This window comes from Rhea pennata, chromosome 2, assembly GCF_028389875.1.
Source record: "Rhea pennata isolate bPtePen1 chromosome 2, bPtePen1.pri, whole genome shotgun sequence".
Classification (NCBI taxonomy): domain Eukaryota; kingdom Metazoa; phylum Chordata; class Aves; order Rheiformes; family Rheidae; genus Rhea; species Rhea pennata.
The window spans coordinates 19,140,380-19,167,571 of record NC_084664.1 but is presented as its reverse complement, the minus strand read 5'-3'; the positions used below and the strand labels follow the sequence as shown (position 1 = coordinate 19,167,571).

Below are 27,192 nucleotides of genomic sequence, written 5' to 3'. Positions count from 1 at the left end.
TGTGACTAGAGGAATAGGTTTACCTAGTTCCACTATAGACAATGTAAGCCTCAGCATAAACTCAAGTGCGAAGAAAATAAGGATGTAGATATAAATAGATACACTGATTCATTGCAGTCAGTCTCATGAGGAGGAGATCATGAGAAGAGCAGGGCACTAGGAGGCACAAACAGGATATATTCATTAGAGAGAATCTGCCCTGATTGACAAGGTGAGGTCTTAAAAATAACTTTCATGAGTACTCAGCAGCAGCTCTAAGGATGCAAAAACTGCAACCTTCTTTATATATCTTATATTAAGCCAGCTTGTGTCTCCCCTAAGTTGACACAGGGAACAGCTAGAAAACATGCATAGTTTATGGGGCAGTGTGCTGCCATCTGGGTGCTGTGAATCAGTGATGGACTGTGACACCATAGCTCCACTTTGGCTTTCAGACTGGTTTCTGGCCTTTACTTTCTGAACCTTAATGTCTTTGTATTCAAAACCTTGCTCTCCATGAGTCATTGTCCTCTTCTGCTACCAGTATTCCACAAAACTGTACAGCATAGAGACCTAGTGTTCAAATCAGTTGAACTGATAATAGAGCACTTTCAGTGTAGGATACTGGCCATGAAAATAGTTGTCACCAGAGACGAGGCTATAGTAGACTTGACGGCATATATTAAATGTAATTGTATTACACTATGATTTCACTTCTAAAATAGATTATGTAGAATAAAGATAACTGAATCCTTGAATTTTAGCATATATTTCTGAACAATGAGACCTATTACAGCATAGAATAATTTTCCTAAAGCATTTTTGGAGATAGCAATTAAACTAGACTGAGCAAGCTGCTAAAATTTCTGGATATCTGTAGCTTTCCATCTTTGTTTCTGGATGATTCTTGTTTTTGTGCTCCTTGAAGGGAAACTGTGTAGATCAAATGATCTTTCACATAATAATAAACTTTCCCCTGTTGATTCTTTGATGCAGCAACTTCAGGGCAGTCTCTGAACTTTCACTTGGGTATGTGAATGGACATTTATGGATTTGCTGGGAGGGAACTTCCTATCATGTCAACAGAATAACAGCAATATTATTTATTTATCCTGCTGTTTGTCTTGGAGTTGCATGCTGTCGTGACCTTTTCTTGTACGATCAGTAGCAAAGCCTCTAGTGGCTTGCATGATGTCTTTGGCCTGCTGCCCTTTCCAAGAACAGACTTCTATCTGAGGTAGACTTTTCTTTACGTTTTAGGGTCTAAGTGAAAGGTTTGTAGTACAGGATCCAAAGAGCTGTTCCAAGCATGAGCCCCATTTATAGTGGAGGGACTTTGAAAGGGGAAGCTCTTGCAAAATTTCACGGTGACAGTTGTATACTTGATGAACTGTTTGTCTTTAGAATAAGTTTCTGTAAGTGGTGCCCTGAGCAGCAATGTGTTTAGCCAGTAGCGAGGGGTGAAGTTTGGAGATTAAGACTTGGTTTCTGATACAGCTGGGATTTGTATTCACATGTGCTTGGACTTGATTTTAGCAGGGAAAAAACATGATGACAAAGGAGAAGCACTTTTGAAGATTAAAAAATAAATTCACAAGTAAGCGAAAATGTCGTTCAAAGGCAAGGTAGAAGTAGCCTGAATGAAGAAACTGGGAGAAAAATAGCAAACAATATTAGAAAGAAATGCCATATGAGAATCTTCAAATAGCAGAAATAAAACTATATTGGAAATCTTATCCTAGAAAAAGCCTTACATATTTTTTACCAATAATAATTTTTTATTTTGGAACTTTTTTATTTAATGATAGCATCTTCAGGGAAATGTTTTACATGGCATTTTATATTATTTTGTGGGTGTATCATGTAGTAGAAATATTCAGAACTTACAGCATGCAGTAAAATATGCAGAAACAAAGATCACTCAAACACGTTTCTTCCCATTCTTTTCTTAATTTCTTTGGGCGAAAGTTGAACGTTTGTAGAGCACAAGAAGCACTATTATATTACCAGCTTCTCTTTAGGATTTTGTGCTGTGAACACAGTGAGATTGCTTTCCACCTTCTCTGTCCCAGCCATGCATCCTTCTCTCTGAAGTAAAATCTTTTTTCTCTGACATCTTCTCATCAATATCAATATACCTGAAAAGAAACCTTAATCTCCTCCTGCTTCCTTTAAAGACATCCCAGCTACTACTTATTTGGTTATTGCAGCAACCTGCTTGTTATCTGACATCGTTTTGTACACCTGAGCTTGCTCTGCCTCAGGCTCTAAGTTATACTGAATTCCTTCTGAGTTCCCTTTTAATACTCAGTTTCTGCCAATCCACAGAGCTACAGTTCTTGTCTCAACTTGTTACCTTGTAGCTTGACTACTGCAGCGTTCTCTCATCTGGCCTTGGCAAATGCAGTCAAGGCCTACTTGCATCCATTCAAAATGATGCTGCAAACAATTTTCTAGCCTGCCATTTTGAGTTGTCCTAGTTGTCCTTTCGTTGTATCTGTTTGGCATCACACATGAGCTATATCTCTTTGTTTTCAAGTTCCTACATTAATATTTCCCTCTCTCCTAGAGCCATATATTTGATGCAGAAGTGTCAAGAGCAGCCTTCATTATTGTCTTTCTGCATTTTTCAGGAACACCTTCTTGGTCCCTTCTTGCTTTCGTATGCTTGTTAGAGGCTCCGCAGGAGCATCCACTACTCTCCATACCATGCCTTCAAATTTAAAAGCTTACAAAATGCATGATTATGGATGGAATACTGATAGGCTGAGACTACTGACTGCTTGTCATGCTAAATGACATTGCCCTGTTGTTTCGTGGTTCTTCCCATATATCCTTATCCATCTGTTTTTCGTTATATTAAACTGTAACTCTGTGGAGGAAAGACTGTCTTTTTAATTTTCTCCTTGTGCAGGATCTACAGTTACTTAAGGCTGACCTTGGACTGGGGTTTTCAGCAATAGAGAAGTAAGAATAATAAGTAAATTACACCTAGCAATATTGTCTTCAAAGGCAAGAGTGCTGTTACTTCCCGTGAAACGTACTATCAATGATCTAAACTTTTTGGAAGAGATCACTTAGTGTAATAAATTTTGAAAAGCTGAAAAATCTCATGATTTTAGTTCTGGGATCAGGGTTTGTCAGAGCCAGTCAGAAACAATTAGTTTGGAGCAATTTAGCCCTTTGGATCTCATGCATAAAATAAACTGGAGTTGGATTTAAAATTTTCAGAATCATTAGTTTTTGTTTGATTTGAAATTAATATAATGATCTTCATCTAGAGCTCATTTGCCTTCTCAGTCATGTGAATAATGAGGATTTTTTTTCTCTATATTGTGTTTATGCAAACACTTCTTTTCTTGCATCATTCTCAGTTTGTTTCCTCTAAGGTATTGTGAATCTTGAGCCTTGCAATCACGTTGTTTTTTCTCTTATAATATACCATAAACCATTTCTTTCTGCATGATTGATTTACAATTTCTACCAGCTATTTCAGTGAACTGTGGTATTATCTTCTGTAATAGGTGATACCATGTTGATTAAGAACGCTGAAATTCAGTTCAGGTGTTCTGAAGCTATTTGTAAACCCAACCAGTGTAACATGCTTACTGAACTCCTCCTCCTTCTAGTGAAATTTGGTTTTATATTCATTTTGATGTTTTGCCTGATAAATAATCATCAATATAAAAGTACATTTTATTCCTGAAGGACATAATGGCTTTGCATTTTCCTTTCATTTCTGCATTAATTGAATAGATATTCTAGTGAAACAGGCATTTTAAGCGATCTAGAATTTTGATGATCATAGTCTTACATATTCAGCTTTTAAATTAAACATAAGGATGTGAATACACTGAGATGTAACTTTGACATTATTTGTCTCATACTGATTTTCCTTCATCTACATATTCATCACTATTTGGTGAGGGCCAGGTGTCTTAGTATAAGCTGTATGTTCTCAGGGAAGGAATTCCTGGTCTTCAAAGGTGGACATTAACCACATTTTCATAGAATTGTAGAATCAGTAAGGTTGGAAGGGACCTCTGGAGATCATCTAGTCCAACCTCCCTGCTCAGCAGGGTCACCTAAAGCATGTTAGACAGGGTTGCATCCAGGCGGGCCTTGAATATCTCCAGAGAAGGAGACTCCACAACCCCACTGGGCAACATGTTCCAGTGCATTTTCACTATGAGAGTTCTTTACCAACAAATACTATGTTTTCTAGCATCTTTATTGTAGGTGTTGTGCAACTTATATGCAGTAGGATCCTCATTTCAAAATGTAGAACAATTTATCTTCATCATGATGTATGATAATACATTTCATTACTTGTGTAACAGAAGGGATCAAGGTCCACATGAATTGAAAAATAAAGTATTTGGTGATTTCTTGATTCCCTGACTTTTGTGCACTATTTTTTTAATGAGATTGGTTTGTGATTGAAAGCTGCTTGACCTTTGCTTTTCCAATTTTTTAAAAAGTAGAAAGTAAATGTAATAATTATGTTCTGTTTGGACTCAAATATTACTACGAATAGAAAAAAATGACCTTTGTATAAGTATTCTTTAAGGGGAAGTGAAAAAATATGAGGATTATTTGGTTTAGGAATATTGCAAAAAACCTGCAAATGCCAGAAAATGTTGACATTTCCCCAATATAAGTGGCAGTATATAACTGAAGGGTTATTTTTGAAAAATTTGCCTTTGATATGAATTTACTGTATTTGCAATCCATATTCCATTAGGAGGCTATTATTCAAATAGAATAATTATTGAAAGTATATGTCAGTGTGGTAAGAGGTTGAACAAGACACAAAGAAATTTGCAAAAGAGATGCAGCCATTTCTGCCTTGAAGTAAAAGAGTTTCGTGTAGTTCACTATGAATGAATTGTTTGATTTTTGTTGAGTCAACCAAAAATAATTAAAAGAAAGTATGTACTTGTTACAGCAATTCAGAGTTCCCCTTTTCTGCTTGGCACTCCTAATGAGTCCCTGAATTTATTATAGAGAAAATAAAAAATGGCAGTTACTTTTCTGTTTCTTCCAAGACAGAGATCTTCTAATTTTTTAGCTCATTAAAGGTATGTGCACTTAGGGAATGTCTTTTGGATGAAACTTCTTTGGCTGTCATTGTTATTACACTAGAAAACATTTTTTCTGCTGTAGTCAATACTCCTCCGTTCTGCAATATGGAAGATTGTCTATACTCAAATTGCTGTTTTGCTTCATGTAAGATAGGAGTTGTGACTCAAATCTCTCTTGTGCCTGGATGGTTGCTTCATGCAAAACTGTAGATGGTATCTTTGCCTGTTTCACAAATACTTTCAGAAGGACTCTGTCTCAGTAAGAAAGTGGATTTTTGACACTTCTACTCTTTCATGAAGTGGAGTTTTCTAGACAACACCATTCCAGCATGATTAACTGAGGCTGCAGAGGACTCTCCATATGATGGCAGGAATAATATTTGTGTCCATTCTTCAGGATTGCCTTGTCCTTGTCAAAATGTGAGTATTAGATAACTGCCACAATGGAGGACAGTTCCCCCTCTGTCCTGCTCTTCTTAATATCAGAGGCTGAATGAGGACTAGCAAGTCCCACTTTCGTCTCTGACAGAAGAGTCAGACATCTTACTCACTGAAATCCAGCCTTAGGGATTAAAAACCAAATCTCTGAAACTATTTTGTGAGCTCTTCATTATGATCTTATACTTATTTTCTATTTCTTGTAAGGAAATTTCAAATGAAATTAAATTTCTGAAAATTATCACTTCCGTTTTTCATACAGCTTTTTCACTGAAAAGATAACAATGTGTTTGTAATTGGGAAAAGTTGTATGGGATGAAAGGTGGGAAAATGATAATATAGACTTTAGAAATGCCATCACATGGAAATCAAAGCAAAAATACATTCATACAAATATAACCACAAAATTGGATTTTCTAAGAAAGCCTATTTTAGTCAGAAGAGGAACTAGAAATAAAACATTTCAACCAGCTCCACCTCATTCTGAATATTTTCAGCTTGGTGAAAACTCCTTTCCGATACGTCAGTTGATCACCTATATAGAATCACCTGTAAAGAATCACCTCTACCAAGAAACAAAGATTTGAACAGGAAGTTTTCAGCAAAGTAAAGGACAGATTTAGGATGTGATCCATTAGCCTCTCATTACGTCTCATGTATCCTTGTCACCTGAACCGCTTAGCACAACAGTGCAATCCTACATTTGCTCTCTATGTTCCTCTCTTTCTCCTCTGTGCCGTTCTGTCATGCCTCCATACCTGCTTGCTGGCTGTAGGTTGAGTGGTAGCTGCCTTTTACAGTTTATGAAGTATGAATGTGTTGCATTCAGAGTTGGGATCAAAGAGGAAATCCATCTTCACTTTTTTTCTAATGTGTCTTGCAGGCCTTGTTTATCTATAAGGCAATATCACATCTTGGTGGTAGCCACCTTTGCCAAAGGAAAGCTTCTGTAAATCACAGCCTCACTCAATCATTCTTTATATTATAGAAATGGCAGAACTGATTAATAAAAGTGCAAATAAAAATCAAAGTATGCCACCTTTTCCCTTTCTAGTTTACTGGGCTGCATATTAAGCACATTGATAAATGGCCCTGGAGAAATCAGCACTCTTCTTAGATTGTTACCAAAAGTCCACAGTTCTGCTAATCCAATAATACATAATATAGTGGATACAGGATTACTTAAATTTTATTTTGGCTTTTAATTTCTTATTTTTTCTCTTCTCTGAAAATACTTTGACGTTCTTATCACTGACTTTGTGTGATGATATTCAGAAATTCAATGTTAATTAATCTTGCTGTATTTCCTGAATTGCTTAGGACCACAGAGAATTGAAATGCGGTATCTTTTATGCTTGTTTATCTATCATTTTAGATTTTTATTTTGTTACATTCGATGCAACTTGGCCAGCTACATCTTTTTTTAAATTTCCCCAGTGCCAATAATTGTTCAGCATTTATTTATGACCCTCTAGCAGTGCCCAAGAGGCATGTAGGGTTTTCCTTTCCAAACATGATTTGCCACAGAAATAGTTTTGCTTTCTGAGATATGGGGATAAGGAATGATTATGTATCTCAAAGATTACTGATGGAGTCTATGTAATACGGATAAACTGAAGATTGAGCAAGTCCCAAGGTGTAGAGCCGCACTTCATAAATAGTATTTTTTGCAGCAGAAAAAGCACTCTGCTAAGGCAATTGTTAGGGAAAAAGAGAAGGTAAGACTGAGAATAAGGTAAGATAAGGTAAGATTGAGAAGGTAAGACTGAAGGAGGTAAGTGAGCAGCAGGTACCTAGAAAGTCCCCACTTGGCAATAGCATGTGTGAAGCTGATGAGTTGTTCCTTCCTGCTGTGGAGGAAGGCTCAAGAGCAAACCAAACAACAGAGTAACAGCGAAATCTTGCCCTTGAAGTGTTGTGTTGTGACACATGCCATGACAAAATGCCATGTCGTGACACGAATGTGATCTGGCTTTGCCTGTTCTCAAATGATGTGTGGGAGTTGTACAAGCTGCACTTGCTCTGCAGCTTTTAGAGCCTCCACTTCAGCTTTCCCCAGATGCTGCCCTCTTGTTCTGGTCAGTTCCTCTGTGAAACGACTGAAGGCGATGCCAAGAATATAGAGCAAAACTCCTTTTTTTTTAGTGCTTCAGTTACATGCAGTTCTATCTCCCAGCTCTTTCACATCCAAAACAGTAATCAGATAGATAAAAGCTGCTGGCTGAAAACCAGTCTTGGAATGAGATTGGTGAGGAAGCTCTGTGAAAACCCACTACCTTGATACTATCATCTTAACAAAGGCACCTACTCTTTTGTTGCATCTCAGAAAGTATCCTTATTTCAGCTTGACCTTTTTATTCATCAGATGTCCTGAGTAGCAGCCCTTCTGAAAAATGCCAGGAAATTACAGTAGACATCAGGCTGGATATGGGCCAACAGTGCACTCTCACCACAGTTCTGGAAAACTGCAACGAGGGCATGGCCAGCAGAGAGAGGAAAGTTATTATTTCGCTGTGCTCAGTGCTAATGAGGCCTCTCCTGGAATACTGTGTCCAGCCTGGGGCTCTGTGGTTCAAGAAAAGTGTGGTAAACTGGAGAGGGTCCAGTGAATGACTGCTCCTGTGGGGACTGGAGAATATGACCTACATGTAGACTTCGAGGGAGCTAAGCTTGTATAGCATGGCAAAGAGAAAGCTGAAGGGCAATTTAATAGCTGCTTACTTGAAGTACGGTTACAATGACAGAGCCAAACTCTCCTTAGTACAGGGACAGTAATCGCAACTTATGTCTTGGGAGGCTCAGGCTTGACATACGCAAAACTTTCTCACTAGGAGAGTAGTGCAGGACTAGAATCAGTTACCCATCAGTTAGCCACCTCTGTCCTTGGAGAGTTTTAACACTGTAAGACAAAGCCATGGCTGACCCGATCTAGGGTTACCAATAGCCCTGCCTTGACCAGGAGGTTGGACTTGTAGATGACATGGCTCTTCACACAAACATATCTAAGAGTCTATGATTCTATGGGACTAATTAGATTTTATTATGCACATTATGGCATATTATACTGTTTAATGATCAGATGCAATGCATGCACTATAATAGGAACTATGAAAGGAAAGAGGATATTTCAGTATTGTTTTGAGTGAAGAATAGTTGTCTGTAAGGTTGCTATTTCATTAACTGGGGTATTCTGGAATATATCAAGAATTGGAACTTTCCTTACTTTCCTTTGGATAAAGTAGATTAGAACAGAAGCTTTAGCTGGCAAGAATTTTTCTGGTAATTTTCTTTTACATCATTTTAATCCAGTGCTGGGAATAATATTCCTGTAAATAAGATAATAGATACATTATCTAGCTACAACTTTACCATCTGTGTGGTGTTTCATCTTCTTTCAGTTTATCTGAACCAATTCTGTAGATAGATATGTATTTTTTTTCTTTGCCACCAACCCAGACAGTGCCTTTTCTAATACAGTCCAAAGACTGTGAAGAGTGGTGGTCTTACTATTAAAAAGTTTTTTAATGTCATGTTTCTCTGGTCACTTTTACCATTCCAAGACTTTGCAAATAAATTTTTTTTTTGTATATATGGCCCCTAAGATTTACATTCTTTCTAGCTTTACCTACTTGTTCAATCTCTATTTTGATTTCCTTTTTAGACTAATAAATCTGATTTTCTGCTAGACAAATACGATTGCTGTTTTCTGGCTACTTACATACTAATCCCTTACCCACGAAAGACATCAAACTCCTAGTGGCATCAACTGGATCTACATGCTTAACATTTTCATGCCATTGAGCACCTGCAGCTCCATTATGTTACTTTTGTTTATGCACTGGCAAGTACATAAACAGAATATTGTGGTCACACCATATTCTGTATGTTACGATAATAGGTTGAGTCTCTTTTATTCATTTGTTAGTAAAGGTATTTTAAAAAGTGTCTAATGAATTCCATCTGAGCATGCACTCTCATTTTTCCCTTTTCTGTGCAATCCCTCAGTCAGGTTTCAAAATGTGTCAGGACCACCCCGGTGGTCTTGTGGGTTTGGATTAGCTCTGTGAGGTATGCTCTGTGCTGAAGGTGCTGTTGGGGTGCTTTTGGCTCAGCTGGACTGGGGTCCTCATTGCTTTCCAGAACAACACAAACTTATGATAAATGGCTTCCTTTCTGTAAAAGGGTTTTTGGTTTTTTTTTTGTTTTTATAAATGACAAAAGCTCATTAAAAAATAGCTGTATTTTTGTAATAAACATTGGGTGAAGGCATTCTGTAAGGAATTGCTCCAGAGAGACAGCTATGCTTGCTTGATAGAAAAGCTAAAGCAAAGACTTTCCTTCCTCATCTTTCTAATTCAGAACATCTCTCTGCATGCTGAGCTGGGATTTCAGTATTGAAAACACAGTTTATAAGAAAAATGTCTCTGACGATGAGTTTGGACCACCTCCACTACCATGAGCAAGGTCACATTTCTCACAGGGCTGCCTTGGACCTCAGGGTTGTGATATTGCTTTCCCTGCCCTGCCCTAAGGCTCTGCTTTTCTCTCAGTGCATCTTGCTTGGCTAAACAGAAGAATCTGCCATGGGGGGAACCTGACCCACTATTATGCCTTTGCTGCCAAGGGTAAGCCTACAAAAGCAACTTCAGTGCTGCTCCTGAACTTGTTTATAGACTGAATTTGCTGTGTCAAGCAGTCATGTACCTGGGTACGGAGTTGTAATCAAATTGTGAATCTCATAGGGAAGAGAGAGTTAATTCCTCAACTGTTAAGGATTTTTTGAATGTTTTTTGACTTTGAGAATACTCTGAACAGATTACTTTAAATATCTAATGCTTGTTTGACTATTCATGGCAATGCAAAATGGTCAGCAGTATTTTGCAACCATTAGTGACTATATCCCAGCTAAGAGGAGTGACTGCAAATTCTTCTAGTCTCTGACTTCTTAGGCTGGCATCCCCGTCCAGTCTGTTACGTCTGTACAACATGAGGGTATGTGCTGTGTGACTGGACTGTTCTACTGCCTAAGTCCCACTGCTTCACTTGAACTCAATATTTCCATAAATGCATCTTGGAGTAATTTAAATATAGATGCAAAGCTTGTTCCTGTTCTAGGTATGCTGATTTTTCTTTGTAGACCTAACATTACGTACCAGTGATTCAGAAATTATCAAGCCCATCAAAGGAGGGACTTTATGTCACATGTCCTCATGCTACTCTTTTATTTACATTTGCTATTATATACTAAAACTATATTGCATTTTGCTAAGTGGCCCTGTTGATAGCTTCTTCTGAAAGAGTAGATATAAAGTCACTTACATTTCTCTTATGCTTGACAAGTTGCATTGGATTTGTTGGAACTGTCTTAATGGACATTGCTTATTGCAGAATTTGGTAAGGACGGTAGCTACTCCTGAAGAAACTCCAGCTCAGGATGAAGAAGACTGTAGAGACCAGTAGATACTTGATCTTGACCTCTGGTACACTACATGCCGTCGTTTTTTCAATTGGTTCCTTCTGGTCTGATTCCAGTGGTTTTGGATAGAAGCTAGGCTGAAGCTAATGTGTAGTTCAGTCATTCTTTTCCTCCTTCAACTTAATTATAACAATAATTATTTTTAAATCAATATGTCACTTAATTAAAAATCAAAAAACCTAAAGAATGTGGAGAGTGTATGAAAGAGATGGCTAAGCTAAGTATGAAAGTTAACTAGAAGCAAAATAAATTGCGGTATTACTTAGGTGTCAGCAATGTGTAACCATTAAGTGAGATAGAGAAAACAAGAAAGAACAGTTTTATTGACACAAATAAGTAAACATAGAAATAAAACCCTGAAAGAGAAATGAGCACACAGACAAATCAGCAAATAAACAAGCTATAAACAAGAACAGCATTTTGCCAGAGAAATAAATTAGCAAAAAAACAAAATAAATGCCAACAAGCAAGGCAGATGCAAAAAACCAAGCAGCTGAAAAAGAGAAAAGGAAATTCAACTAATATTACATGCAAGTGGAAGAAAATTCCACTGGGTTTTATCCTGAACTGCCCTGTTTTCTGTACATCCCGTAGAAGCTTTTTAATTATGCAGGCAGCATAGGTAGAGGCTGTTTGGTGGAAGCTTTGGATTATTGTTTGTTTCTATGTACTTTCTTAAAGTTCAAAGGCTTTTTCCTATGATAGGTGGCATATTCACTGCTCTGTATGTTTTAGATTCACATAAAATCAGGTATTTGTGGTGCTGTTTACATGCCTTTGGTGCCTATCTTTGTAAAATCTGTACAGTGAAGAATTGAACTTTTCGTGGAAAAATAGGTGCTCTGAGAGTGATAGAAATATCTTTTATCTAATATATTAGCTCCCAGCATCCTACTTCAGTTTTTTTATTCCTCACTTTAGCAATTCCCTGTTATTAAAGCATGGGTGCTGGTCGAAGGCTTTACTTCCTAGTCCTCTTCTCTTTTGCTTATAGTGGAGCCATTAGTAGTAAATAAAGAAAAGTCAGGTGCAATACATTTTTTTAATGAATGTAAATTTGTTTTTTTCTAAACCAAAAGCTTCCCTGTTTTTTTGGTTATTGAAATATCTATTTTTCATTGCAGTAAAGAAAATTAAAACCAAAATTTTCAGAATTGTAATTCGGGAGATTTCAGATGCCTCCATTTCTCTCAGGTTTTTCCTCTCTCTACACTTACGCAAAAATAATTCTTCTTTGCTGGAAGTATTTCTTATTTGAACATTTATGCTTTTCTCCATCCTTATGGATGCCGTTCATCTCTGCCAGAATATCTATCCCAAATGCTGAAGAATCGTGTTACGAAAAGCTGCAGAATCTGTAATCATAAAGTTAAGACCTCCATTTTCTAAGTATCAAAGTCTGAGATAAAAGGCAAATTGCAACTTGAGTTCAAGTTTGTTTTGAATTCCTGTGTGGCTTTGTAAGCCACACTTTCCCTAGAGCAGGAAAGAGAAGTACATTGTCAGAATTCATAGATAATGGTTGCTACCAGAGCACAGGTGAGAAGGGAATCATAGATTAATTTATTGTTGTGGAAGAAGTGCTGGAAACTCTTACGTTCTTGTTCCTTGTGAGTTGTCTTGTGATCGTGCCATCCAGGAAAATAACTCAATGAGGAAAGGCTGGTCAGGGTGCAAAAGACTTTGTTATGAAGGCGTGTCCACAGAGAAGTTGTTTGCAGATCAGTTTTTTTAGATCATTTCTATCTTCCCTATAGGAGATCCATTTCAGATACTTTCTCGGCTTTTTCATATGCAGACGTATTGAACCAAACAAAAGAAAGATGCTTCAGTTGTTTGAGTATTGACTGATAGTGGGAGATCTGATTGTGCTGACCTCTGTCATGATCTTGAGTAATTAATTCCCCATCCATAGGGATGTCATACAAAGAGGTTGTAAAGAAAAAACTTATCAAAATTTGTGGAGCTCTCAGCAACTGCAGAATCAGAGGCCACATAGAGAAACTTGAGATAAGGCTATTAATGCATTTTTTCCTGCTTGCTAACAATGTGGGGAACTTTACATCATGAAGTGTAAAGCATGTGTGTCTGAAGTATTCAGTAATATTTTACCATCCAATCATATAATCTGTGGTGTAGAAGTTCTCCTGTCGTATTTGGTGGGAGGCAGATTTTCAACTTTTCTTCTCTAAGCTTTGTAAGCTTTTCTTTTCTTCTTTTTTTCATCTGCTATGCACAGGAGTTATGTCTTGCTCAAGCTAGTTATGTCTTCATTAGAACTGTGAGCCAACTCATACTATAATTTATACTTTATAAAAATATTCACACTTTCTGTTTTTATAAACTAGAAGTTTGTACAATGTACAAGCAATGTTCATGTTCCATTAGCTTCAGACATTCAAACTGTAAGATAATTGGAGGGCTCTAGTCACTTCTTAATTAAAATAACCTAGAAACATTACATTTACTGACTTCATAATTCACATCTAAAAATTGACTTCCAGCTTTTTTGGTGTTACATTAGATTACAATGGAAGTGTCTGCTGAAAGCAGTCTTGAAAAGTTGTCTATATGTGTTGACTTTAATAGCGCTATTTGAATGAGTTGAATGAATCTGTGTACAGAAATCAGAGTTTATATACAATTTTACTACAGGAGCCATAAAGGAAACTGTCATCATCCCTTTGGATTTCTGTTTGTTGTTTAGGGATGCTTATAACAAATGAATTTCTTGCCATTTTGGGGCTATTTTTTCTCTTTTGATACATATATATGCTTTGTGTGGGCACTTAAAGCGCCCTTCTAGGTGAGATGAGGCAGGGGTATTAGGTGGAGAAAAACAGTACAGGAGCACTGGGCCATCCTCACATTGGCAGACTAGTGTGTGAGGCTCCCCATAAATTACATAAAGTACTGACTTGTGCAAATTTGGTACATCATTGAGCAATTGGATCAGATAACCTTAAAAAAACTGACTTGGCTTCTCAGTGACCAGCTGTCTAGCTTTTTGCATTTGAGATTGTATTTATGCTGTACCTGACATGAAAATATGGTCATTGAGAAGGAAATAAAAAGCACTCTAATTTGGTTAACTGAAATAAATGCCTTGCATTACAGGAACCCAGTGGTCAAAATGTAAATATAAGCTCTGTTTGTGGGTAGATTTTCAAGTTTCAACACTTGCTAAGTCATGCATTGAATTCTATTCAGGAAGCTGGGGAATTTTAACTATTTGATGGTGTTTTGATTTGTTTTGCCTTTTTAAGAAACATTTATTGAAGCATATCAGTTCCAGGAAACTTTTGCTAGAAATATGTCTCAGATCCAGTATGCAATTTTAGAGAGAGGCAGCAGAATAGTTTTGCAAACAGGAACTTAATATGAAACCTTTAATTTGAATGTCTAAGGTTAAGATCAACAAGAAAAAGTGAAAGAATTGGAAAAGTTTAGAAAAGAGGATCCATAAAACGATTTACAAATACATTAAGAATTACTGCAAAAAATAAAAAAAGACCTGTATGTCCATGAGTGACAGAACATGAAAAAACAAACTAAACTTGCACTATAGGAAAGAGAGACATTAGGAAGAGCTTTCTAATGTTAGGGATAGAGAATAGGGGCACACATGGCCATATCTTCCTGATACAAAGAAATATAATGTATTCCCATCAGAACTCAGAAAAACAGAAGAATCTGTAACTCACTAGAGATACAAAAATTTTCATAGTCCTTTTTTTTTCCCTAAACACTTTTGTACCACTGAATTTCTGTATGGGTCTTAAAATATACTGTCAGTGAAGGAAAAAAGCAGAGTTTTAAATCTTTAGCCTGCATTGTGTTTCTAAGTTCAGTGAAAATAAACATCTCAGTATGCTTTCACACATTGTATTCCCTGATGCTATATGCAAACGCAATTAGATTCTAACTTCACACAGAATATGAATGTTAAGTACTGTAGAATAGGGGAAAGTGATTATATAACAAAGCACCTTCAGAGAAAGATTATGCAGAGAAGGAATACAGTGTAGTTATATTCTGCAAGACTTCATCATTTTCTGGTGCTACACCCAGAATTAAACCTGATCAAGATGAAAAGTCAGAGCACTGATATCTGTAAGGACAAAATTCATTTAGGATTCAAATTTAGCTAATCACTCACCAGTGAAATAGGTAAGAATCTGTGAATCATTTTAGAAAGTGGCAATTTATGGATTTAATTTAATCAATTTAATTTTATGGTCCTTTGTGCTGGCATCTTCTATTTTCACTATTTAAAGTTGGGAAATAACTGATGAAACACTGGTAGAAAAATCTATTGACGTCTGTTTATATTAGCTGTTTAACCATGATGTATCTTGTGGTAGCAAACAGAATTGTGAACTGCAGAGCAGATGGAACGTAATCTTTTACCTGAAGAGTCAAGTGTAGGTTGTAGTGCATGTTTGTTCCCTAAACTATGATAAAATAGGCAGCAATTTGTACAGACATTGCAGTCAAATTAAAAACACTGATACTGTATCCAGTATAATAGTTATCTGAGGTCCCGAAGGAACATGGCTTTAAATTACTTGATGATAAAATACTGTTGTTAGTAGTCACCTGCTGACTGCTGTCTTTCTAGTCTTAAAGCTTGGACTCAGACCATTCAGGTGTGCTCCCAAGATTTTCCTGAGGAAATCTTGCAGCAGTTGAATCATGGTATGACCAAATAGCCACCATTATCATTCCAAGACAAGTGGAAAATCGTTCCTAATCCTCACTCCAGGTGTTAATTTTGTTAAAAAGAAGTCCTTAGCACAAACATGCACCTGGAGCTGCTGAAATAATATAGTTCTTAAAACAAGAACTTTGATGTGAATACCCACTGGAATTAGCTTTTTATGATCACTTTTGAGTTAGATGCCCATGTTGGACGTTGGTGATGTGTCTGCCCATATGCAGGCTTTAGACAACCTTCACTGCAAATTGTCACCATTACTAGAAATTAGGTAGCTACATAATTGTCTTATGCTTGAAAGACTCCATGAGTGTTTGCTCCATGTCCTTCAACCGGTATTAAGAACATTAGAAGTTGTAAAAGTGACTAACTGAAAAAAATTAATGAAGAAATATGAAATCTGAGTTAGATTATGGTTTAACTGAAAATACTCATCTAGAAAGTTCCGCTAGTCTTTTTCAAGCAAAAACTGAACCCCAGGGCAAAGATTTCTGTGTAAATCTGTTCAAATAGGGCTTATTTTCTAAATGATTGCCTTATTTACGAAAGCTAAGCTTCTCCCACCTAAAACCATCAGGATTGCCATGAACCATAGATACCAGTTGCTCAAGATTTCAGGATGGAAAGGAAGGGTTTTTTTCAAAAGATTTTTGAGAAAGCCTCTTTTGCTGTTCTATTACACTGCATTGCTTGTAGTCAGGAAAACATTTTATTTTTCCAGAATAGTGTATAGAGCAATGTCTCAGGGAAAGTAGATGGTTAAAGGAAAGCAGTGCAGTGTTAATATTTTATCTTCTAATATAAGCTGTAGATGTGCTATATATAAATCATTAAACTTACTGGAATAAGCTTATAGTGGGAAAAAGAATTGATTTTTTGATTTTAAAATATAAGAAAACTATGATGGAAGCTGCATTAGAATCAGTGAGGAAATGGCACGATATTTTAGAATCCTGACAAGTTAATGGACAAATCAACATCTTTCTACAGAATTTGGGGAAAAAATGAAGATACTTTCAATCTAAGAGCACATTCTGTACTTAGTAAATTGTAGGTTATTCATACATACTATAGAAGCCAAGTCATAAATATTAAATAGGTCAAAATGTTTGAAGGACTTCTTGAAATTTAAATAGCACAGAATAAATTCTACGGTTAAATTCATATCTGTAATTCCCATGATCTACAATTCTTCACACTTGAGAACAATTTAGCAGTTTCAAAATATGTCCAGGCGATGTGTGCTGAGTAATATTTCACGGGAGAAAGGGTGATTTTTGAGATTGGATTTTGTAAAACACAAACTATTGTAATGTGCCTATGAATTAAAGAATGTGGGACATGCTAATGTGACAGACAGCTTAATACTGTACTAATAACTAATACTAATAATCATTACTGTAGAAGCAATGTACTGACAAAAGTAGAGGAGCCTTCCACAAAGAACTCAGCATCTGTACTGTGTACGTAGAGAGTTTTCTAATAATTTTTATTCTTCTCTGTTTTTGTTCCCTAGAGTATCAGGGCTTCAGGGCTAGTTCTTTTGGAAACCATTCTTTTTGGATCACTTCTTCTCTACTTCCCGGTAAGTTAAACTATAATTTTTTTAAAAAGTGTTATCCTTGGCAACACTATAAAGCATCACATGAATCACTTTGGTGACAAATACTTATACTGGAACTCTCTATGTAATGATTAGTCTGATCTGATTAACAAAATGCTGTGTACTCTAAGTATTCCTGAGAACATTTGAATGTTTTGCTGTATTTGTTATAATTCTCCATTTTTAGTTTAGGGAACATTTCAGTGTTTTTATTTGGGAAGTTTTTAGTTATTCTGTTGTCTTTTCCTGGGTTAAACTGAGTATTAGCTTTGAAAGAAGATACCTTTCTATACTCTGCTAGGGGAAAAAATATGCAGGGTGTATAAAAGGAAGACACTGACATAGCTAGTATTTCTCTGGAATGTAGTACGAAGAATAATTATTTCAGTGTATTTCTGGCATATTTTATTTGGTGTTTCTGAAGCTACATGGCATCTGGAATATCTAGTGTTTGGGAAAATGAGATGGTATTTTCCATATGCTGTAAGTAGGAGAAAAAACCCTAATTTGACATTCACAGGAGGAATGTGTCATGAAAGTCATAGAAATCTGTATTTTTTTTTCTTCTTGAAAATATGAGAATACTTGAGAATATTAATTGCAACATAGATCCAGTATAAAGACTGGATAAAGTGACATCAAAGTGTAAGTTGAGTGAAGTGAATGGAAAGTATACAGATCAGTAGGAGACAGAAACAAAGGTGGAGTTGTGGATTATTTTAAATTATGTTTGAGTTCTATTTTCTTTAGTAGTCAGAACCTTCTGTGTTTTTACAGACCGTGAGCTAGTTACCAGGAAACTAGCAGGAGAGCAAATCTCCTTAGCCTTTGTGGAATAAATTGCAGATAAACTGTATTAAAGTAAGGTGTGAGGAATGCTATAATAAATGTAAGTCCCACTGGAATTGTTATACATTATTTTTTGAATTATAGTAGTCTTTAAAGTTACAAAGAAAAAAATCATGCATTTCTAGAATAGTTTTTTGTGGTTTTTCATTTTTGAATTTGCAGTTGTCAGGAAGAAAGTTTTGTTTTTGCCATGTTGTACAAAAGCTTTTTGCTTCTTGCATGCCTCTTCCCTGGGTTTTCAGAGCTTCCATGATTTTCTTTTCAAGTGAGGAGAGCAGAAAGTCCATCCTTCACTTCCTTAACTGGTGTAGAAATGGTGTAAAACTTTTATAGAAATGCATAGCATAGCATAAAGTAAGGGCTTTTCTTTCCATGGCTGTCCCCCAGTTGCTTTCCCAGTTGCTTAGAGTCCTGGAGCCATTTAGTTGCTTCCCAAGGCAGAGGCTCCAGAACTACCTGGTGTTTCCCCAACACTGACTCCAAAGGATGTCAGAAGTGTTATCATAGATTAATTCAGCTCACGCTGGGCTGTGTCTGCAAACTGCTCACCTGTTACAGATTCTTCAGTTTCTTTCCCAGTTTTTGTCTTACTCCCATAATTTCAACCATGATGTCATATTCCATTCAGGATAACTGTCTTGCAGTGACTGTCCACAGGATTTAGCAACTCAGTATTAGGGATACTCAGGTACTGGCAATGGAAGAAGGTTTCTTCTCTGTCAGCCGTTGCCTGGCAGTAGTATTGACTTGTTCGGCCCAAGAGTTGGCCTTTCACCACCAAATGTTCCCTTCAACGCACTGGGAGAGGAGAACGGAGATGGGAGAGAGTTCAGAGAAAAACTTCCCCCCTTTTCACTGACATTAGCAATGTTAAATGTACAGCAAGTACAAAATGACAGTTTGGCATTATCTGGGGAAAAATGTTTTGCTGAAAATTCCTGATTAGCCTGTCTCCCAGCTGGGATACAGATACTCGACTAGAGTTTTTTCTTCTCTGCAAATCTCATTCTCGTATTATGTAAGGCTGTCCACTGATAACACATTCTGTTAGGAATTGAAATGCAAAGCATGTAACCTGACTTTTCTGTTTTAGCAATTTTATGCTCCCACACTCTTTCTGTTAGGGCTCTCTTTCTTTCATACGTAGGTAGTTACTAATCAGGCTGTTACTCCTACAAGCTGAAACAGAAAAGAGAAAATTTGTCATTTCTATTTTAAAATTCTTACAGGAGGGACCTAGATACTGTGGTAATGAAGGTCATATTAATGATCAGACAGAGAGATTAAATCTGATTTCCCCAACTGCAAGAATATGGTTTTGTGAAAAACAAAGAAGATTATAACTGTTACAGAAGTGTCAGGATTTCATTATCGTCATCTATCAATTCACCACGAGGGAGAAGTGGAACAGTAAGTGTGTGAAGTAGAGAGCACACAAAAAACATATCCAGAGAGGTCTGCTATATAATCTTTAAGAAGGAGAAGATTGTATTTCTGAAGCTATGGATTATGGGGAATAAGTTCTCAAAATATGAACTCTTGACATTTTGCTGTACATGGACATTATCTAAATGTGCGCACTTGCTTCATGTTTGGAAAAGGGAGCACAAAGCAGAAAAAGATGTAATGAAAAAGAAGAAAAGACTTGAGATTTAAACAGAGAGTGTGGTTTGCACCAGCTGGCATTCACACACACATTCACTCATAGTAAGGGGTAGAGTGGAGTTTTTTGTTTGTCATGTAGTTTATAAGTCACATACGTGCAAAGGGATCTTTAGTTCTCCAGGTCTGATTCTTTATTTTTTTACATACTTTTGTCTTAATTGGTGTTTATATTTGTTTCTGAAAAGGACTGGGAGGATTCTGTAGCTCTTTGTGTTAAAGACTTAATAACTGATTTCAGAAAATGTATGAAATGTGGAAGCATACAGAGGTAGAGTTGTCTTTATCTATACAAATTGTTCTTCATTTTATAATACAGAGCTACATTAGGGCTTGAAGACTAATATATATACTTGACATAGATAGATATGTTCAGATATGTTTTCCACACCTAGCATGAAATGGAAGTGAAAATATGAAATGGAGTTCATCAGTTTTGGCCAGGCAAGCATGACTGCAGTAAGATCTTCTCCTCTGATGTAAGGCTTTTTTTCCCTTTTTGTATCATCTCTTCCCCTGTTTTGATTTGGAAGACAAAACTGAAAAGCTTAACTTTCACACTAAACTAAGTGCAGAATTACACAGTGCATATACAATGCAAAGAGATAAAACAGCAATGTCAGTTCTAAATAACTCAATTAGATCTCTGTTCACTTAAGGTTTAATGCAAAATTACATTCTTATTTAAAAATAAAAAATCCCCCTAGGTTTTTTCAATGCTGCTTCTTAAACCTCTTGAAACTTTACTCCCCATTCCTGTATACTTTACTAATTCTGACTTTTTCTTGATCCATTCACCAAGTCTGTCCTAGATTGTTTTGAGAGCCTTCAGCATACAAAAATTGCTGTATTCAGAAGAGCTTTATTGCATCTCTGACTTTCCCTATCCTCCAATTAAATGGAAACCAAAACCTACTATGTTACATTGCTTAATTTCTTTCACTAATTGTCATTGTTTTCAGATCTACATGCTGTAATCCATTCAAAGTGCACTGTCATTAATTGAAAAATAATATCACCAACCAGCTGCTTTTGGTGAGAAAAACAGCTGTTGTAATGCCCTTCTAAACAAACAGGAAGTGCAAATGATGATGTTCACCAAAATTTATTATTCAAATTCTACTGTATTGGTAACAACACACTAATCTTCCCTGAATTATAAACAGGCAGATCAGCTTTGTCTATTATATCTGCACAGATTTGAGCCAGTAGTTACTGGCCCACTCTTATTTCTGAGGCTCTCCGTTTTCTCCAGTTCTCACAGTTTCACCCTAGATTACCCTTTACTTCATCTTCCAGTTACTGATGATCCTCCTCCAGATTAATGCAATTCTGTCTAATTGATTTTGTTTCTATTTATTTATTCTTTGATTTTGAAAAAAAAATCCTGAAAAACAGGCCATAGTATTTAGTTAGGACTTTTTAATTTTTTGATACAGCAGAAGCGATACCATGTGCAAAAATTCAAAGCCTGCTGTGTTTGAAAAGTAGTAGTTGTGGGGAGCTGGCTAGTGATTGTAGAAAGCACTGATTTTCAAGTGATCAAAGCGTGAATCCATAGGGAGGAAAACAGTGCTGGGAATATTCATTCTGTGCTTCTTACTAATGCCTGGAACCATGCTATAGTGACTTCATCCTCTTTGCTCTGCTCTCCAAAGCTAAACCATTAGGGGCTTGGCTAGCACTTGGGTGACAGACCATGCTGGTGCCATAGGCAAGCCAAGGAATTATTGAGGAATACCTATTGAATTGCAGAAAAAAGAAACCTAATTAGTGGAAGTCTTCACTTGGCCCCCAGCTCCTGCTGAATTAGAGTAACAAAACACAAAAAAGTGTTAGTGAGTGATTATGCATATGATTTTATATAACTGTTGTTGTATACAGGCTAGAAATTATAAGTATTTTTCTTACACTAACATAATTTGATGATCACGTTGTGCTGCAGCCCATTATTGGCAAGACGGGAAAGAACACACACATCAATGTGATGCAAGTTCAATCCACTTTATTATTCTGCCTATCTAGCTTATATAACCTTTCCAGCAAGCTCATGCGTCCACGCGCCTTGCAAAGCATTTCTGTTGGTTGTCTAGCATTGTCCACGCGCATCTGCTCAGTTTCGAATAGGCTGCTGTGTCGACTCCCTTCCCAGGTGCACATACTTCTGCTTGTCTTGGTTTCTCTCTCTTCTTGCCTTCAAGGACTTCTTCGGTAACCTTGAACAGCCTGTTGCTTATTTCAGCTCTTTATACTCCTGTAAAATAGCCAGGGCCCCGACACAGGGCCCCGACAACGTTGGCCACTGGGCAAGTGAGTTGAGATAGTATGCACAATGTTTATTTTAGAATGTACTTAAATACATACTTAAATTTTATTATAGTGACTTAAGCTTTGCAGAAATCTGTACATGAAAAAAAGGATCTCTTATGTATTAGTACAAAATACAAATGTGATAGAACATTTGCAGGAAAAGATAATGAATAACAATACACCATTTTTTTTATTAAACCATGCAACTACATAGACAAGATTTTTTGATATTACAGATGAGCTAGAACTGAACTGTGATGGAAAGGAAAATATTAAAAGCTATAGTCAACATTTGACATAGTCTCAGTAAAACACAGTCCTGACATCAATTGTTTAACTTAATTAATGTTGGTGAGAGATAAATTCCAATTATTCTTTTTCATTTACCCAAGTGGATTTAGTGAAAGCTAGGGGAATATTCATATTTTTCCACCAAATGTTCTTTTCTCATTGTTTATTTTTACTTTCATACCTGAGATCCAAGGAGCAACAGCTATAATCAACTGAAAGGCCTGTAGGTTGTGTTTAAATCTTGCTGAACTCCCTTGTGACACTGGCGGTAGACTCAGCTCTTGTCTGGTTGCTGTTGTGATCTGCATCAACAAAATTCTGAAGAAAAATAAGAGTAGAGACATCTGATGCCTAGGAAGAGTTTACTCAGATAATCTGAGAGTAGTACCCAGCTGTTTGTCATGTGAATGCAGTCGTAAACCCATCCTGTCAGGATGAAACAGAGAGCGTGATAACTCGCTGTGCCTTGGCATGAGAGGTTGAGATACCAAAGGTAAGACACAGACTGGTGTAGTATGTACAACTGAATGATAAAACCTGATATTTTACCTATCATCTTCTGTGTCACTTGACAAAGTATTCTGAGTCAAAACAGAGGGGAAGGCAAAGGTAGAATCTCCGTGTCCAACACTATTCACTGTGAATATTATAGTAGGTGAAATGTGTATTTTTTCTCACTCAGTTTTTCTCCTCAGTCCTTCTTTCCTTAATATATGAATGTGTTAGGTACCTCCTAATCGTCTATTTAGAGTGCAGGTGTCACACCATATAGAGTGATTAATGATTAATGATTAATGATTAGGAGAGATTAGAAAGTGAAAGAGTGAAGTTGGTGTAAGAAAGATATCCCTAAGAAGGTGAGTTTCATTCACCAAAGGCAACACTGCTCGTATTCATTCATTTGACAGGCTTAGAATCTAAAAGATGCAAACAATGATAGTTTTAGGGTTTCTAATATCAACTGCTAGACATTGCTATGCAGTTTTCAGTATATAGGCAAAGTAATTTGATAAACAGTGAAATTTGTACAGGAAAAATTATATAGAATTGTAATACTCCTAAAGGAAAATTTTCCTCGCCATGTAACATTTTAAACTTCTTACTTCTAAACTGAGAAGTGAGAGAAGTAGGGTTTAATCAATGCTTTTAGTCAAAGTCAAAGACTGCTTATCATCGTGTAAATAATAAATTAGCTTTTTACTTACAGAAAGTAAGTGGAAAGAAATAATCTAAATAACACTGAAAGCAGAGACAAGCTTTCAACATAAAATACAAGGTGCAGTAAAAATGATCTAAACTCATCAACAAGTGTGTAAGATATGCTGTATTTCCTCTGTCTAACATTAAGAATTATATAATAGAGTCATCTGGCAGAAACAGTCAAAATTTTAATTTGCCAGGCTTAAAAAAAGAAAAGTTAGGGACCAGCAGATAACAAGATCACCATGAAACTAGACAGATTGATTTATTTCTGAAAATGAGACATTTAAAAGAGTACCTCATCGATCTAAATCTACACCACATCGTATAGGGAGAGATTAGATTCCTGTTCTTAGAAGTAAGTGTAGTATCGGGCATGGAATAGACACTATTCACTAGAATAAGGAACAACATCTGTGGGAGAAACACCTTTTGGCCATGTGATACAAACCTAATTTATTGTGTACCACTCTGTATATTAATACCACATAGAAAAAAACAATTGTACGTCCTTCAAACAGTTTTATACAAACTATTTGATTTGTGTCTGCTCTAAATATGTGGGACTAAGATCTGCAAATATGTGCAAGTATTGAGGAATGCTATAGCATCCATGCATCAATCTCTCTTTAAATCTGAATCCAAAGTAGAATTCTTTAAATGGCATGATACAGTTCAGTACGTTTTGCACATTCTTCAGAAAAGGAAGGAACAAAGAGAAAAATATGGCAAATTAATCATTGGGAGAATTTCAAAGCCAGAGAAGTTCTTAAGTAATCCCAAGGTAATATGCACGGACAAAAAAAAACCATAGAAAAAAAGAAGATAAAATGAGAGGTTTTTTTATCATACACAAGTTGCAAGTGGAAGAAAATAACTTCTGTATTTACCCAGTTCTCTCATAGTGCATCATACATCCATCAAGCTTCAAAGAAAATTACAGAGATCATTTGCAATTTTCATTATTTGTCAGTGTTAATCTTTTAAATGAGCCAGAGGTGGGTGATAAAGCTGTTGCTTCTACTGCACATTGCTTTGTAAGTGAAAGCAATGTAATAAGAGGAAAAGGAAAGAATAATGGTGAGAAAACAGAATGGGGGGCTTTGCCTTTGAGAATTAAACACCAGAAAAAGTGTAAAACAGCAACAGGAAAATTAATCCAAAATTGAGCAGTTAAACAGTATAGAAATCAAAACAAGACAGATGTATCATCTTGTACCTTGATGCAGTTCTGACCTACTTTCTTTGTCACGATTACACGGAATAGAGGATACTTACAAAACTCTGGGCTGTACATTCAGTGCTTGTTCTTTATTTGCATAGATACAGTTGTTTCTCACTACTCTTTGCAAGCTTTCTTCTCCTCTCCTAAACCACCACTTACATAACTGTAGATGATAAATCTTTTATTCTTTCGTTGTCCTTCCTCTGCACTGACCTGTGGTTTCTCATCTTCTATTTAAATTATGAGCTCTTTGGTATGGGAATGTTCAGCTTAGCTGTGCCTTGCACAGTAGAGTCCTGATCAATGAAGAAGAATCACATTACAAGTGGCTGTTACTAATAATAACAATAAAGTGTTGATGTTTAAAAATATTTTCTTAAAAGTATGAGTAAAAACACATTTAATGGTTAATGGTTAATTTTTCATCTTTGCAAATGTCTGGTAACATGCAATTTTTTTATGCTGCCAAAGAAAATAGGCTTTGTATGAAAAGAAGGATCAGGATCTGAGAATATTTGATGTAGGCTTCAAAAGATTAAACCATAAAAATACTAACAGATAAAAGCCTGGTTCCAGTCCCACATGGACTTTATTTCAGAACTACTTTACTATCTTTTGTAGAGCTGCATCCAGTTTGCATGACAGGAATTAAATGATGAACCAAGCAGAGGGAAATACTGGAGTGTGAATAAAAACCACCACTCCTGCTGGAGTGCTTTAGCCTGCAGGATTTAGGATACATAGGGAACAGTGTACATGCTTGCAAAGTCAAGGGGAAAGAGCAAGAAGAGGTCTGAATTTTGCTCAGATTAATGTTTCAGAATCTTCTAGTGAACAGTCATGGAAGAATGAATTGTAACTCAGATTTATTAATTTTTATGGGACAAAACTAACCTCTAAGGTATAGGTTCTCCCAGTGAATATATTAGTATGCTGTATAAACTGGAAGAGCCACATCTCAGCATGGGCTGAGAACAGACCTGCTTTAGACTGCTGGGCAGCCTCATAGTTGGCATGCACATCCAGTAAAATGTGTTTGAATTCTCTCAGATGAATCAGGGATCTAAAATGCATTTTTTCACTGTTACTGAGTGGGGTTACTGAGCAGTAAGGAAGCATTTCCTCTGGCTATGATTTGTGTCTGCCTAGCCATACTCAGTTCTCATCTTTTTTATCAGGCCTTGTCATTGAGATTGGCTTCTACATGCTGAAAGCTGAGAAGGGCTCAGATGGGCATTAGATGTTGAGCAGTTCAGCACTGTTAAGAATTAGATGGATTTATATATATGTAGTGGAAGGTGCTGGGGAGCATTTAGATGCACACTAGATCAGGCAAGGCTTTTGTGACTAACAGCAGTGTGTGAATGTTAATGTGGTCCTCTGGATGTCTTAGTTGCCTTGGTGAATAAAGTCTACCAGTTACTTATCTTACCTTACTCTCCTCTTACATATTATATACAGTAGGAATTTCTTGCTTTGTGTGTCCTCTGTGAGGTTGGTTTATAGGGGGTAAGAAATATACTGAGCCAAAAAGTCCAAAGTAAGCGTAAAGGAATCATTTTGAATACCTGGGAGTTTTTATCAGAGTGCTCGTATTACTGCATTTGGCAGTATAATTTTCTGTATTACTGCTTCTGGAGATCTGAATCCATTGGAGAGGCAAAATCCGGTCATAGTGTACATACACGTTAATTCCAACGTATCTCAAATGCGTTCGACTGATACCCATGTGTAGATCAGCTGTGAATGCAGAGCATGTTCCTGGGGTGCACCGAACTCTCAGCGCTTTTGTGGTGGACTAGTACCTTGTTATGAATTTGCCCTAAGAGCTCTTGCTTTCTGATACCATGGTAGCTGAGTTCCATCAAGAGAGCAACACATTACCGTTTCAGATATTTGCTGTTTGAAAGCATATTACAGAGAGCTACATTTCTACTTTCTGGTGTTTATGCAAAGCTTGGTGCAGAAATATTTTTGGATAATGAGAAAAATTACAGTTCTTGGGTTAATTTTTTTTTCAGATGAATATATGTTGAAGATGGTATTTTTCCTCTGCGATCAAGACCTTTTTGACTTTACCATTTTGACTGAAATAAACATTTAATCATGTTATCTATACATGATTATTTTTTTAATAATCCACTGCTATATTTTTATAGCATTTGTGTAGCTTTTACTTATACAGACTATGATGAGCTTCAAGAAAAGAAATAAAGCATTTTTTTTGTTGTATGCAAGTTCTTTTGCCTTTTCCTTCAAATATTTTATCTTGTTCAAAGTTTTATTTTCCTTTGGAATTTGGGAATCTTCTATAGGAAATAGTTGAAATAACCACTATTTTTAAACCTTGTAGGTATG

At 36.4% G+C, this 27,192-nt stretch overlaps 1 protein-coding gene across 1 annotated transcript in view; it reads left to right on the top strand.

The window, feature by feature from the left end:
* The window catches only part of GPR158 (G protein-coupled receptor 158), a 202,805-nt gene that overhangs the window by 105,770 nt on the left and 69,843 nt on the right, over positions 1-27,192 (top strand). Inside the window, exon 5 of the mRNA XM_062567691.1 lies at positions 17,211-17,279. Within this exon, the coding sequence (XP_062423675.1) occupies positions 17,211-17,279 (69 nt within the window). The remainder of the gene's footprint in view (positions 1-17,210; positions 17,280-27,192) is intronic.